At 45.0% G+C, this 16617-nt stretch overlaps 1 protein-coding gene across 2 annotated transcripts in view; it reads right to left on the reverse strand.

Moving 5' to 3' along the window:
- Positions 1-16617, reverse strand: part of PPP6R1 (protein phosphatase 6 regulatory subunit 1) — an 89034-nt gene that overhangs the window by 55329 nt on the left and 17088 nt on the right. For both annotated transcript variants that reach the window (XM_088450948.1, XM_088450949.1), the window contains exons 2-3: positions 5459-5691; positions 5067-5253 (exon numbers count right to left, since the gene is read on the reverse strand). In XM_088450948.1, the coding sequence (XP_088307074.1) occupies positions 5067-5253; positions 5459-5685 (414 nt within the window). In that variant the 5' untranslated portion in view covers positions 5686-5691. The remainder of the gene's footprint in view (positions 1-5066; positions 5254-5458; positions 5692-16617) is intronic.

The raw sequence follows: 16617 nt of genomic DNA on the forward strand, positions 1-16617 counted from the left end.
GCCAAGTGAACCGACACTTGGGGACCCATCAGACAACTGCTCACTCGTAGTTGTAGGGTGGAAATCGTGTCTGGAGTCAGAAAGATCCTTTGCTGACGAGAGTCCAGAAGGGCTCCCAAATGAACCATCCTCTCACGGAATGAGGGAGGACTTCTTCCAATTTATCAGCCACCCGTGCGCTTGCAGACAAACAATCGTCAGGTGCAGATGTTGCAAAAGTATCTCCGGAGAGCCTGCCAGCAATAAGGAGGTCGCCCAGATACGGCAGAAGCCATATACCCTGGCTGCGCAGATGGGCAGCCATGACAGCCATAATTTTGGTGAACACTCTTGCAGCTGTGGAAATGCCAAAGGGCAGAGCCTGAAACTGGAAGTGAAGCTGACATATAGCAAACCTCAGATATCGCTTGTGTAAAGGTGCTGTAGGAACATGGAGAAAGGCGTGCTGGATGTCCAGGGAGACCATATAATCCCCTAGTTCCATAGCCAGAATGATGGAACGCAAAGTTTCCATCCTGATAGTGGGCACTCTGAGGAACTGGTTCAATGAGTTCAGGTTGAGGATAGGTCGATGAGACCCATTGGGTTTCGGAACCAGAAATAGAGAAGAGTAGTAACCCGTCCCACGTTGAGAAAGCGGAACGGAAACGACAACCCCTGCTTTCAGCAAGGACTCTATTGCCTCCTGAATCTGCAAGGCCTTTGTCTTGCCTGAGAAAGACTCGTGCAGAAGAACTGTTGGGGGGGGGGGGGGGGCGCGTCTGTGACGGAAGGACAGGGAGTACCCCTGAGAGACCACTTCTCGTACCCAAGCATCCGTGGTGGTATTGCACCAGCACTGAGCGAATTGAAGAAGTCGACCTCCCACTCTGAGATGCCCCAGAGAGAGGCCCCTCCCACCAGGCTGAAGTCTTATCTTCTGGCTTGGAGCAGGGCATCTAGTGCTCCAGGCCTGCTTCTTTGGTTTAGGGGCAGCCTTGGTTGACGACTGCCAAGAGAAGGACTGACCCATGGACTTACCCTGAAGGACCGAAAGGCTGAGATCCTAGCCTTAGACCACGCAGCTGCTGATGGCAGAAACGCCGACTTAGACTTCGTCAAGGTATCAACAATTTTGTCCAGGTCAGGACCGAACAAAATCTCCCCATTAAAGGGTAAGGCCTCCAGGCCCTTCTTGGAATCCACATCCGCTCTCCAAGAAAGAAGCCACAAAGACCAGCAAGCAGAGACTGCTGCCGCCGAAACTCTGGAAGTCAGAAGACTGGCATCCCAAAGACGCTTCTCCAATATAGGAAGCGGCATCCCTCATCTGTCCAACTAAAGCTCTCTGAACCTCCGAAGCTTCCTCAGGAAAAGTAACTTCCAGTATATTGGCCCAGCTCTCAATGAGCCAAGAGATGGCCATGGACGGACGCCCCAGAGAGAGAATAAATGGATTTTAAACAAGTCTCCACTTTCCTCTCCGTGGAATCCTTTTGGGATGAAATGGACGGCATAGGCAAGGTAGCAGTCTTGATTAAGCGTGTGACATGAGAATCCACAGCAGGCGGGGTTTCCCACTTTTTGCAAACACTTGCAGGAAACTGATAACTAGATGCTAAAAGTTTCTGCGGCTGGAACCTCTTACTAGGCGACTGCCAGGCCTCCGCCATATGATCAGTCAGCTGGTCAGAGAGAGGAAAAACAGCCGAAGTCACCTTTGCCTGCTTAAAATTTGGATACTTAGACTTAGCGGCCGGGGCGTCAACCTCTATATCAAGAATGGACCGCACCGTCTGCACCAATGCCGGCACATTAATGGAAGATTTTGTCTCCACTTCCCAGGTAGGGAAATCCGAATCAGAGTCCTCAGGCAATTCCCCCTCATCCGAAGACGCATCTGAGTCTGATAGCTGCACAGACTGGGATGATATAACAGTGCGTTTTGATGCCTTCTGAGGCTTGTCACTACGCAACATAGTTTGAAAGGCTGAAGATGAGGCCGCCAAACTCTGGACTGAACTGGAGGGAATGATGGACTGCTGCGTCACTGGAGGAGACTGAATATACATAGGGAACCCCGTATATGGAGGCCCAGGGGGAGAATGCAATAATTGCGGTATACCCGGAGAAGGGGGGATGGCTGTTTGGGGTAACCTCCTATGGGGGAGAGCAGTCGGGACTGCCAGACGGTCAGCGATGGAACCCAGCACCTGAGAAAACACCGCCCAAGGAGGATCCTGTCCCGAAGATGGGGTGTTAGAGGGACCAGGTAACTGAAGGCACCTCACAAACAGCCCATCCTGTGATAAATCCTCCATATTCGCCCCTGCAGCGCACGTCAGCAGGAGAGCAGAGTGGGAGCCGTAGAGCGCTCAACTTCCTCATCAGACATGAAAAAATATATATACCCAGATATATAAATAGCAACACAACAGGGAAGCTCAGCGTATACTCTTGGCGCACCCACAAGCATGCAGCACACAAGCCCACAAATATGGCACCGTGTAGCACACAACAGTATGTGACCGACCTCAGAAATACATGAATTTATATAAGTGAGATCCAAGAAAGGCCCTTCCCACACACACCTGTCAGGGCTGTAGGAGAAGGAAATGGATAGTCATAGACTGACAGTAAGTAGAAATAAAGCACAGACAGTCAGCACTAGCAAAAGTCACATACAATGCAGAAAGTTAATACTCACTGCACTTTGTCACTACAATCAACCGCCCATATTCAGTGTCTGGGAGGGCTGTAGTGCTGTGTACGCTGTCCTTTAGCCGGGGAGAGGTACACATGGGGACCGACCGCACACTGCCTGCGAGATCTGCGCTGCCACTGGAGAGAAGATGGCCGCCGGAGACCTCAGAGGAGGGGTGGCCGCAGGAGGAAGCAGCTCAGCGCCGCTAGACCTAAGCGGATAGGAGCGCTGAGCTGAGGAGCCTGCTGCATAATACTCTGGTGGTCTAGTGGTCCCGTGGGGAATGCCTCCGGAGAGGGGGAGCGCGCCGCCACTGCCAGCGCCTCCGGTCCGTCCCCAGAGACCGGAGGCATGCCACTGCATAGACATGCGGGTCGCCGCAAGCAGTGACCCGCGTCTTACCTTATCCCCGGCGCTCCGGCAGCAGTCGTGGGAGAGCCCAAAGCCCGTGCTAGTACAGACTCTGGGGTCCCACCACGATCCCCAGATCGCGGCACCAGCGGGGTGTAGGAGCTCAGCTTGGACGTACAATGGACAGTCTGATGCTGCCGCTCTGAAGAGTCAATAAAAAATGTAAATAAAAAACTCTGCTATGGGGCTGCTAAGCAGTCCCCCTGCACTAAGGTGACCCGACTCTGGCAGGGCACCAACTAAAACTGAGGTGCCTGTGGTGGGGTATAGAGGAGGCAAAAGCTTTAACTGCGTGGTGCCCGTGGATCCAGATCCAGCTATACCCCAAGGTCAACCCTGCGGACCCCCTATGGACCCTGAAGTAGAAATATACGTCTCTAATTGAGGGCATAAATAAATGGCAGAAAAACACAATAGGAAGCAAGAATCATTAAAGACAATCACATAAAAACATGGATATTACTGTGTCCCTAAATGATCCTGTATGAATACTGTACATAATTACACAATAAATAGGAACCATTTCCAAAAGCATTATAAGCAATTCCAACATTATAATGCAGGAGAGAGGTTTAGTGCAGAATAAGGGACTTTCCGTGCAATACCTACTGGAGGGTAAAATACCTAAAAACAAACACTGAACACAATGTTGGTCTTCGGACATCCTTCACACATGAATGGTGCTGGCATATGTAAACAGTGTGCACAGACAGCATAATATCCGTACAGGATACCCTAAGATGATTTCATAAAACCTATAGAAAGCCAGGGGAAATAAAACAATTAAAAAAAAAAATGTCTACTGCAACACGCAGCTAGACAGGACTGGGTGTCCTAATGCAGCATGTTATGGACTCTAGGGTGCTGATTTAATAAGTCGCATTAAAATCTTTGGTTTATCCCATTTTGATTTACTGTGCATTCTGTGCAGTCATTTTTGCTTACCGCCTGTATGCACACTGCCTCTTAACGCACAATTCAGTTGAAAAAGGCTTATTCTGGCGGTTGCGAAGTCTGGCTGGTAATAACTGTTAAGTATGGGGAAAAATGGTGAAGTCAGTCTGTACCTCCAAAAAGTGTACCCTAATTTGTTAGTGGCCAAAACCAAAATAAATTTTGGGCTCTTAAAATGACTCCAATAGGTGATTTTTGATAGAAAGTATATCTAAACAAATTAAATGCTCTAGATACTTTGAGGTGCATATAAATGCCTGTAAGTTGATTTGTTTAAAAAACCCAAACCTGTAACCCCCACCTACAAGCTTAAAAACTCCTGCCCCATCCATACAGCATCTCCATATACACCTGTCCCCACATGTTTTAACCCTTTATTCTGTATTTTGCAGCATATCACCCAAAAACTGAAATGGAATTATTGGGCAAATTAAAAACTTTTAAGTGCCTAATGCAGGGGTCTTCAGCCTTTGGCCCTCCAGCTGATGTGGAACTACACATCCCAGGATGCCCTGCCACCATTTCGATATAACAGCATGCTAAAACTGTGGCAGGGCATCCTGGTATCTGTATTTGTTCCACAGCAGCTGGAGGGTCAAAGGTTGAAGACCCATGCCCTAACTAATCATTAGGTGGGTACCCCAGTGTTTCTGAACAACATTTCACCTGCTCCGAGGTCGCAAACAAATATCTGTGTGAAATCCTATGCAGAGTTAATTTGAGCTAACTTGGGCAGCTAATTGAATAGCTAAAAATTTGCATCTGGCCTCGTTAAGTCACATTTACCCATGTTAACCCATGTTATTGTGGCTAATTGAATTCACTCCTAGGAATTTTTGTCTGGCAACGGCAAGTGAAAAAGTGGGATTGTTTCCACTATATCTATATCATTTCTTTAGCCAATCGAGCTGCCATCATAGATACCCGGGAGGTATCTGTAGCTAAGTAATAGAAGGTGGCACCTACATTGGCAAATAATGATTTAAGGGCATAAGATTCCCAAAGGTTAAGGTGTTACCTGTTCTGTTTTGCGGTTGATGAGAATTCCCATCACTTTGCTGAAGAAACTGGCCAGCAGAGGATTCAGATCTTCGTCATTTTGCAGAAAGCCATAGAGCCGCTTCAGTAATGCCTCATCTTCTCCTAAAGCATCGTTAATTTGCGATACATCTGCTGTCAGGATCTCACATGATACACTGGGATATCTAAAAGAAACCACAAACAGATACATTTACCATGTGGCAAAGAATTGAAATTTAAAGCTTTAGAAGTAACAGGAGTTGGGAGATTCAATATCTGTCTATACATTTGTTGTAGATACCCCAACTCTCATGAATTAACAGCGACAGGGAGAAAGACAACCAGTATAACTTCAATATGTTTGTTACAAAGAATCTAGTTCATTCTTACTTATAGCGCAGCTTCTCATCTGTATCGCTGGAAGGTTCCTGTGTGATGCACGTGACCAATTCTTCCATGTGCTGTGGTCGGACCAGGAATTCCACCAGCTTGCGATTAACTACCTTGCACTCCTGTAGTACATCCTCCTCTTCAAGCACTTCAAAAAGAGTAACATTTTCCTTTTCCAGAAGGGTATCCACATGCGAACTTGTGTGCAAGTCAAATTTCCAAAACATGTCTCACTGCAAACCACAAATAATTGGTATATTTAGGTATTTTTGTACTTTATCATGGGTCTCTTTTTTCAATTAATGGGTGTATGTTACAAATGTATATTCAAATAGATTGTGTGCTTCACTTTTAATGGGTTTCGGTTTTTGATTTAAATTTTATCTGGACTAATAAATGCAAAAATCAACCGCTGAAATTTAGAGCAATCAAAATAAAATTGTTCAATGAACTACTCAGAGTAATCAGAGTGTGGGAAAGTGCTGCTCTAACGATGAGCTGCTGATGGAACAGTGGTTTAGCATACCATCAGGGCTGGGGTGACAGCATTGGGCATTTAAACCAGAGACCCAATCCACATAGTATTAGTGCTGTACTCCCAATCTCTGAGATTCCTATTCACGAATCACTGACGGTCCAAGATCCCCATCAATTGTTCCCCTACATCTTAGATTTTAAGCTTTATTGGGCAGGAATTATCCAGTTTCATATCACAGTACATAATTGTAGATATTAAAAAGAATCTAAGGGAAGATTGCTTTAACCATTTCATATCTATAAGGGTTTCATATCTATAAAGAGAACTTGTCAAACAATAGTTTACTCCACACAACTAGATGAACCTTAGTCTGCCTGACACCAAGTTCTGAAGGCCGTTACATCGGGGGAGAGTGTACATCCCAAATGGAAAGATTCTCCTATTCTAATATTCCTATTCGAAGGTGGCATGAGGGTTATATAATTACTTTGCCAAGAGTTTTCCCTTAATGTAGTACACTTCCTGAGCCAGTAAAAGTAAATTACTTCAGCTCAGCGAGATTAACTAAATGATTAAAACATGGCCTGTTCAGGGAAATGCTCTCTCTCTGGTACGCTAGGTACACACTTTAATGACGGATCGGTCAGCAGCCCGGTCCGCTGTCAGAGAGGCCAACTGGTAAGCTATACACACACTTCCCAATCGGTCGCTCGATATGTCTGGGCTGACATCACAACTGCCCGGCCAGTTGTGATGTCAGTGCTGGCGGTCCCTGCAGCCAGTGCCCATACACACAGCCAAATGCATCAATATAGCTTTCAGATATACAAGCATCAGCTGTGCTGTGAACGACATCGTCCACAGACATGTTGGGTCTACCCACCCACCGATGCACTAGCAATATATCATTCGACGATCGTACAAACAAAATTTCGACAAGTGTGTACCCAGCATTAGGCACCCATGGCATACGCATGACACGCATACTTTTAAAACCAAGTAGCCTGAAAAGTAATCCATGAGTTAGCACACACTGTACATCTTTATAATAATTGTGTAAAGTCTGTCCTGTCTCCAACATACATGTGCAGTGGGAGCCGGGGACAGAGCTGAGCAATGGAGGGAGGGGGACACAGAATGAGCAGCAGTCAGGGCAAGGGAGTAGAAAGTGGGGGTGGGCCAGACAGAGAGAGCTGGCCTCTTCCCTCCACCCCAATGGTGGTGACACGCCTCCGGGAAACATAGGCCGTTGCCACCCCCTCCCATCCCTAAACGGCAGCAGACTATCAATCACTCACAGTCTGCTGCCGCTCTGCGTGCGAACATGCAGGACCCGTACTGCCATGCGCCTACACAGAATCCCGACCTTCGACTAGCACGCACTGCTGAATCAGGCCCTCTGCTAGGATCTAGTGAGGTCTTGAATTTTTCTATTTTTTTTTGGTCGCTCCATCCTCTTCTACAGCTTGTTATGTCTTTTCTTGGTATAATGGTTCATATTGATAGCATGGGTAGTGGTAACGTATATTGTACAGATTGTGATCATTGGCCCTGATTCAGAGCCGGACGCTCTGATCAGAGCGCTCGTTCTGAATCAGGGCCCACCTCCATTAATATGGAGCGTCCTCCTGGACGCTCGAATAGCTGTGGGTCACCACCCACAGCATATACGAGCGTGCAGGATGATGGTCGCGATGGTCTTGACCATCGCGACCATCGAAACTGCGAGCAAAAGCCTGCGGTTGAGTTTTTCAACCGCAAGGCCAGGAGTGATTTTGGCTCTATCAGAGCCAAAGTCACTCCCACTGACTCCCTCCGTCGTGCGCATGCGCAGTGCAGACCATCGACCCACTTGCGAGCGGACAGCCGATCGCGAGTGGGTCTGAATGAGGGCCATTATCCTCTAATCTCCCTTTCCCTAAAATACTGGGCAAGTTGGGTGAGAGATGAATGTGTCTCCTGATACGACACCTATCCCTATGGCCCTGCCCTTTTCTGATGTACAGGAGGCATTTAATCATTACTCTTGGAAATAGAAAAATATAAATGCATCAGACTTCATTATCATCTTGTACCCTCAAAGTTAACTAAGCAGTTATGTCAGACTTGATACAATTACCACACATGGAACTGCCTAGTTAGATTCCAACAGGCTGTGTTAGTATAGTTCATCACAAAGCCGGATTCATAAATTGTTTAGGGATGCTGTTAAATACCGACGGAGAGGATATCGGCGGTAAGAATGCCGGCACCGGAATTCCGACACCTGTCAGAATGCTGGTGCTGGAATCCCGAAAGTAGCGGAGTTAGGGGGAGAATTAGCGTTAGGCACTAGGGAGAGGATTAGGCACTAAAAGGGTTGGGGGATGTTAGGGTTAGTCACCGGGGAGGGAGGGTTACAGTAGGGAGAGGGGGAGAGTTAGGATACTGACCACTAAAGTGTCAGTATTCTAACCATGTCGTGATGCCGGTGTCGGGATTCTGACCGCCGGCATCCGATACCCATCCCATTATTTTAAGCCCTTCACACTATTAAACACTGACCAAAATGAAAAATATATTTAACTAGTCATTCTTCAATTTGTTATGGATCATGGAATGCAGAGGTTATACGTTATACGAACCACGAGATAATCGTCCAGAACCCATTGTAAGATCTCTTCATACACTATATAAGATATATTGGTCAATTCCAATGTACATGGAGATCCTACAACAAATTCTGAAAGACTTTTCTAATGTTCATAAAAGCTTTTGATACATTATTATCTGTATGAAGTCACACACACATTAGTTGTATAGTGTGTAAATCCAGCTACACACTACACAATCATCGGGTGATCGGCCCGATTTATTGTAGTGTGTATGAACGATCGTTTTAGCGTTTCGCCAAGAAAATGGTTAAAAAACATCCACAAAAGCATTCTTTCCATTATCCGATCGATGAAGAACGAAAAGGTCGGTCTCAATTTCCCGATATCGAGCAGTCTGTGTGCATTTCGATAATCTGCTGATATTACCTATGTTCTCCCGTCACTATGTCATCCTCCTTGTGGGTGGACATATACAAAATGAGTGTGGTGTGGTGGAAAATCTGTAGCTTCTAATGAAAACTTGCATAATGTGTAGCACAGATATTGGGGCAGGCAATTTGCTGCAAAATCGTCTTATTTCTTGTCCCGATCAAAATAATCTGACAGTGTGTACTGTAGCTAGCTTAATACTTGTGTTACGTCACCATTGGGTGCTCATTCTTATTTACAGGTTCATTTCACCCAGGAGCTACATGAAGGTCAGCTGCCACCCTATGGCAGTGAGAAAAACTGGTTTATTTATACTATTTGTTTATATTGGAGTTGGACATCTTCCCAAAAATAGTTTATCTATTTAGAGAATCACAGTGATTAAGTTATTCATTTATAAGCTTTCCTTATTATAGTGCAAAATAAAGCACAATTTAGATACTGAAATTTATAGCGCACACCATTATCCTACATGGCACAAGACACTTTAACCACTTGCCTGGCATGGTCACATTTTTCCGATCACGCCAGGCTATGCGTTATCTGATCTGGTCGCAATTTCGACCAGTCAGAAAAACAATTTGGGCGGCTGCTCTCCGGTCCCTCTGCTTCTCTGGAACCTCCCCCAGTGTCTGCTGTGCTACCGATCACTGCTGATCGGTAGCACAGCAGGACACCCCACCCAGCGGCTGCAGACTAGTGTGCCTAGTGCCTGAAGCCGCTGCGAAAATGAAAGTTGCAATGGTCATGATGTTCCAATGGTGGTGATCCGATTTTTGAAATACATGTACTTCACCTAATTCACACTCAAAAAAACCCGGACAATTTTTGAGCAGTTTTTAGAAAAAAAATTGTCAGTTAAGTGGTATAAAACATTTTACAAAACTGGGCAGTTATCCTTTAAAATGTGACATGGGGGAATTCAGTTATATTTTTTGTGCCCATAACTAATGGGCGCCCGACGGAGCAATTTAATGGTTATTTTGATGGGGCGCAAGTGCAGCGAGAATACAGATTTCTGCACGCACCCTTCTGAGGAGACGAGCAGAAATCTTCAAGAAAGTCGCGTTTTTGGGCGTCCAAATGATACACTAACAAGAACTTTGCACGGGTTTAGCCGATTTACGCGTCTAAACCCGGTTCATTTGGGTGCAACATGCATGAAAAGTAATGGGCTCCCAAAACAAGATGGGAGATCAGGCGCTGAAAAAAAAAAAAACTGAATTCCCCCATTGTGTGCGGAGGCTTGGACAAACAGCTTCTAGACATGCACTGTTGCGCCTCACTGGATCCACATCGCCCCTGGCTCCATCCTTGTTCCAAGTGGCTCCTAGATTTTACCAACTACATTACTCTGACTAACTAGGTGTGCTGAAAATAAACATTTCATTGCTCGCGGCATTATGAAATCTGTCTCAACAAGTCAAGCAGATCTGCACTACAACACTCTAAAAGAATGTTTATTTTATTTTTAATAGATAAATGCCAGCGGAAACTAGACTGTAAAACGGCCATCATTTTACACACACAGAATACAGATATAAGATACCTTGAAACGTCGGAAAGTGATTCAGCTTTCATGGACTAAAAGGTCTATGTAAATTGGGCTATGCAGATGAGACGGCACTGCAATAAGTGGCAAGTTCATCACCGATAAGTATCTTAATGAAAGATAGTAAAAACAAAATACAATTTTCATCTTCCAGCTCCTAATTTCTTGTAACGAGACTTTAAAAACAAAGTAACCAGTCAGAATAAAATCATGTTTGCTGGTAAACTAGTATAACAGACAAAAAAAAAAAAAAATCACTGACCATTGACATTTTTTTTTTTCTACTGTTATTTTTTTTTTAATCTTTGTCTGGATAGAGAAACAAAGCACAGACACAAGATACTAGTTTTTTTTGTTTGTTTTTTAAGAGATTTGCCTTATAAAATGATCTTCCATTTGTAAGACAATGAGGTAATCTAAGGTCGCTAAAGGGGAGATTTATCAAAGTTTGCAGAGAGATAAAGGAGATCATCCAGACCCGCTCACTAGATGCATTCGCTCGTACCCTGCGTATGCAAATCCAGCACACGCCCAGCAGGCAGGCGATCGCACGGTAAGGCATTAGCATGTCCTAATGTCTTGACGTGCAATCACCACCAGCCATTCTTAAGATGCCCACTTGCATACATCATCTCCTGGAAGTGCATGAAAACATTGGTACATCGAGCACCATCGGATGCGATCGCAGCGCTTGAGGTTGACTATACCCTGCCGCAAGCACTGCGAGCACTTCAGAGTGAAATTCCACCAAGTGATGTGCACTATGACGCTTCCTTTTTAATTATGCACGCCTCAGACACCGCATTGAGACACTCAGGCACGCCTGCATTTGCACCTCCACTCCCACGTTTCCAGTGGCCAGCCCCTGTCACCACCCACAAAGAGCTTCTCCTGTTACTCACTCTGCTGGGTGGTCTATGCGCAGCGAGCAAACGCATCCAGATCTCTTGCACTGGTTCGCGCATACGCAGATTGCAAATATTGGCAGGCTACGAGTGTTCGCATAATAGGGAGCGGGTCTGAATCAAAGTACCAACCAATCAGCTTCTACCTATCATTTTACCTTAGCAAAAATATGCTAATGCTTGCCAAAGCACAGCCAACATGAAGATGCCCACTGTTGCCCTCTCATATCCCTCCAATGTCGCTCTCCTACGTAAACATCGGTACCATCGACGCATATCAAGCAGCACGTACGGCAAGCCTGACCAGTCACAAACACTGCAGCTCTCCTCACACGCAGAGCGCTCTCATGCTGCAAATACAATCGCAATGGCTAACTCATGCACGCCAATGAAACAGCATTTAAACGGTCAGACACGACTGTGTTTACCTAACTGCCTCCCCCCCAGTAACCTCCCACGTGCGTACGTAATCGCAAAGCAATCGCGACTTATGCGCAGTGCGAATTAGATGCATGTGCAATAGCAAATAATGACTCGATCTGCGTAGCATTCAATGCTGAATGAGGCCCTAAGTACAGGGCACAGAGCCGTCAGTTGAATATCTCCGGGAACTCATTCCTGGCACTATTCTAATTGCACTGAATTGAATCCCTTTGACAGAAAAATTAAATAGTAGTGTAACATAACGTTATGAAAGCTGCATCTGATCCCCACACATGGCATCAGACTTTCCTAAAGGACCCTTAAATGCAACTCAAAATTCCCCACATTGGGTTATTTAATATAAAAAAAAAAAATTCGGTAGAGCATAGACTTGTCGCGCCCAGTCTAACTGGGCACGACAAGCACGATAATTAGTGAGCACACAAAAATAATTGAATTGCAACATTAGGCGCACAATAATTAGCACGCCTTAAAAACCAATTGAATCGCCCCCAAGGTGAGCAGGAAACCATATACACACAGACTGCCTTTATCAAAGCTACAAAGCAGAGGAGTCATACTAAGTACACAATGTACAATAAATCGTTCGCACAGCCAACAAACTATATATTGTTCAGTGCATTGGTTTGCGTACACACGCGATATATCTTAATGACATTGCAGCAAGGCAGAAGCGATATCTCGTGCGCATCTGCCGGTGCGTAGGGGCACCTCACATCACAACTGAGTGGCCATAATGTTGTGTCACGCCAGACATATCAAGCAGCCAATTGGTAAGTGTGTATGCTTACCAAATCGGTTGCTTGGGCTGCCAGCAGCTCGGTCGGCCAGGTGTGTACCCCACATTAGGGGTCTATCCCCTTTCAAGGTCCAACCAGAAGCACCATAAAATCTATAGGCCTACGACCGTCCCATAACCACTAAAAGCCACTTTTTTTTAGACTTTCCCCACAGAGATTTCAACATTTTTAAACACATGGCAAGATGCTGAAATGCCAAGGCACACCACTATCAGTACAGCACTAGCCCCAGGAGGAGTCTTGCGGGATATTGCAGCTAAGAAACATTGCTTCAGACATGTGAGCAATAAATAGCAATGTTTTACTTAGGTACTACATAAACGCAGTGGGACCTCATGCTGAATTGAACTATCCCCGTTAATGCCAAGTACAATCATCATATTTGCCATAATTATAAAAACTAAAATATTTATTTGTTAAATGTCTAACACAGCGAAATGGATATGTAAGACACTTGGGTTTTCTAGGCTAACTAGTTGGTCATATTTTCAGTGCTTTCCGAAGCTCCACACCCACATTGACGTCACACCCCACCCCATATGTCACACTTCCCTTGCTACACCCCAAGCTATCTATTGTGAAATGATTATAACACATCAATGGAATGGACATGAGAGCTATATGAGAAGATAAAGAGATAATAGGAAATAGAAACATGAGGAGCTCATTCAGACCAGCTCGCACGAAGCGTGTGCAAATTTGGGAAGGCAGGCGATCATACGGCAAGGCATTAGCATGCCCACTATGTCTTGGCGTGCGATCGCTTTGTGTACGCAGACACCCACTAGCCTGTCTTAAGATGCCCACTTGCGCACGTCATCTCCAGGAAGTGTATGCAACCATCGGTACATCGTGTAGCATCAGAAGCGAACGCAGTGCTTAAGGTTGACTATACCCTACAGCAAGAACTGCAATCACTTCAGTGTGAATTACAACCAGGTGACGTGTACTATGATGCTGCCGGTTAATCATACACGCCTCTGAAACGGCGTTAAGAAGCTCAGGCACGCCTGCGTTCACACCTCCACTCCCCTGTTATTAATGGCCAGGACCTATCACCATCCACAAACGGCTTCTCCTGACACTCACTCTGCTGGGCTATGTGTAGCGAGCGAACGCTTACTGATTTCTCATACTGGCATGCGCAAAAATCGGCCAACTACGAGCGAACGCATCCTAGCGAGCGGGTCTGAATCAGGTCCTGTATACAATGGTGAGAGCAGCATTATCGCTATCAGAGAAGGACCTGAAATTATTAAGATTCACCTTGCTGACTGTCTGCTGGGTGGGCACTAAATTAAGGGGGGGTTGTAAGATCCTAACTGCCATATAAATCAGGCCAATGTCAGCAAACTATATAACAAGAAATCTACACTCTATTTGAGTATGTAAGCAACATATGTTAGTGTATCCTAAGGGGGCGGAGTCAATTCTCTTATCGGGCGCCTCAACTACTGGGCGCCCAACTAAGCAATTCAATTGTTACCTGCCCAACATCACCTGGTTTAGCCTTGGAAAGCAGCTAAAACCAAAATGGACGGCGAGCAGAAATGTGTCTGCCCTCTGCACGGGTGCCCGAATGGAGCAACAATTGAATTGATCAGTTAGGCGCCTGATAAAGTAATTGAATCGCCCCCTAAGAATTCTTCCCATCTAACTTCTTAAAGCTCTTGATCTTCCTCCATATGCATGTTGCCCTTCCGTGCACAATTTGTACTTTATTTATGTTCTTATGTGGGGTTATCCTCCTGAACAGAACAATGGGCCTGATTCAGAGATGTACGAGGCTGCGACCGCTATGTATGTGACCGCATGGATTTGAAAAAGCTGCAGGTGAGCGTCTCAATACATATGGGATTGCATTGTGCGAATGCTGCCACGGCCTGGCGTACGTGGCAAACCACATGACGCAATTCGTGCGCACGTTTGCCGGATCGGCGGCAAAGATGAGTGAGGACATGTCTGTAGTAAGTGAATTTTCAGTACATCACTCCGTACTGCGTCAGCAAAACATTGTTGTACTGTAATACAAAAATAAATCTAAAATCAATATTCATATCCACCTATGAGCGCCTATATAATCTTAAATAAGGAGATGTAATGATAAGATGAAAGCAGATAATTATACAATAACTTACAACTATAAAAAGAGATAGGCCCCTGGCCAGGGAAGATCACAATGTAACCAGGTACGGATAACTATACATTCAGGCTTCACTTCTGCCCATTTTCAGTTTGCTTTATATTAATAAGACAATACGTACATCTGCCAAGCAATCACTTATAATGCTTACTCGCTAAAGCGGAACTAAATCTAAGTAATATTGTTTCATACAGCATACAAGGGTGGATTGTGTTTGGATGTCTAATTGGCTGTTTGTTCAACAGATTATGAAACCTGAAATGGGAAATAGCACAAATACATGTTTCAGGTTAGTAATTATTTAATATCACAAATGGAAAGCAGCTTGTTATCCTATAGTGATCATACACACAGCACACAAACAGATGAGGCAGCAGATACTGTAATACTAAAGGTGCGGGATGGACTTTCACACATTCATAGTAGTTTCAGCATCCAATTATTGTTTCTACATAAACAGAGCATTTCTGGCATATACTGAAAACCATGGTTTGCTTTTTACCTTGCAAACTATGTTTAGTCATATGTCTCGCTCACCATGTACATCTATTCTGCAGTGCACCAAATCTCACTCCTGTCTGCTAAAACTGCCGAAAGGAGATCAACACTTTTAAACGGGTTGGGTACGGGACGCTGGCGCTCAGGATCCCAGCGGTTAGAATCCAGACGCTGGCATCCCGACAGAGTTAGGATACCGACACCTGCCAATAAGTACCCCTAATCCCCCCCCCTCCGCAGCCTATACCTAACCCTCCCCCTAGCGGCTAACCCCAATACTTACTGTCGGGACGTCAGCGGTCGGGATCCTGGTGCAGAGATTCTGACTGGTGTCGGCTTTTGGCGTCGGCATCCCAAGAGCCAGGATATTAACTATGGAGGGAATTCAATTAGATGCGAAAACGTACGTTTTTCGCATATGAAAACTTTGCGCGCCGTTCATCTGAATGTGTCACTTTTCGCGTCTATTGCCCCTGACGGTTTTCTTGCAATCCTATTGGAAAAGACGCGAAGCGGCATTCGCCCAGAAACTTTCAAAGTTCTATGCAAAAAAAGGAATTCTGACTGTACCCCCAATAAATAGTCAAAAGAAGATAGGGCAATAGTGTAGAAGTGTATTAGTGACCATAATCAAAGGAATTTGGATTCTTAAATTGAGTCAAATGGCTATTACTATAATTTTTTGACTGTTAGAGAAAAATGCATGTAAGCAATATTTTTGGGGAAAATAAATGCTGTAGTTAAATTGGGGGAACGTTAAAATGGGTGTAAATAAGCTTTTGAGTCATAAAATTGCATTTTTACATTTTTTTTAAAAATACACCTGTCACTTGCACCTGCAATCCTAAAAACACCCTGCTAACCCATACAGCTCCCCCCCAAAAAAATAAATTACCTACCCCACTACTTTATACCCAATTTCCAACACTTTACATTTTTACCCCAAAAATGACATTTCATTATTGGCCAAATTAAGCGACTTAAAAATTTTTTTTTGCCTAATTATTAATTGAGGGGGTTCTGAACCAAATTACAACATTTTAGCCAAAAATAAGGATTTTGCACAACTTTTCACCTGCTCTGAAATGGTGAAAACTTTTCGCAGCTATTGACTATGGAGATTTCGCACCTCCGAAAAGCCGCGGCTAATAGGATTGCACGATACGCTGCATTTGTGCGAAAAGTTTTCACCTGTGCAAAGTTATACGTGGCTTATTGAATGTGGCTACACCCCCTTTTAAACAACTCGTCCCCTACAACATGGCTCGACAAATCCCGGGTCCAGGTCGCCATGGCGACCAAGACTGTAGTCCTGG

This window comes from Taudactylus pleione, unplaced genomic scaffold, assembly GCF_031769625.1.
Source record: "Taudactylus pleione unplaced genomic scaffold, aTauple2 ptg000535l, whole genome shotgun sequence".
In the NCBI taxonomy this organism is placed as follows: domain Eukaryota; kingdom Metazoa; phylum Chordata; class Amphibia; order Anura; family Myobatrachidae; genus Taudactylus; species Taudactylus pleione.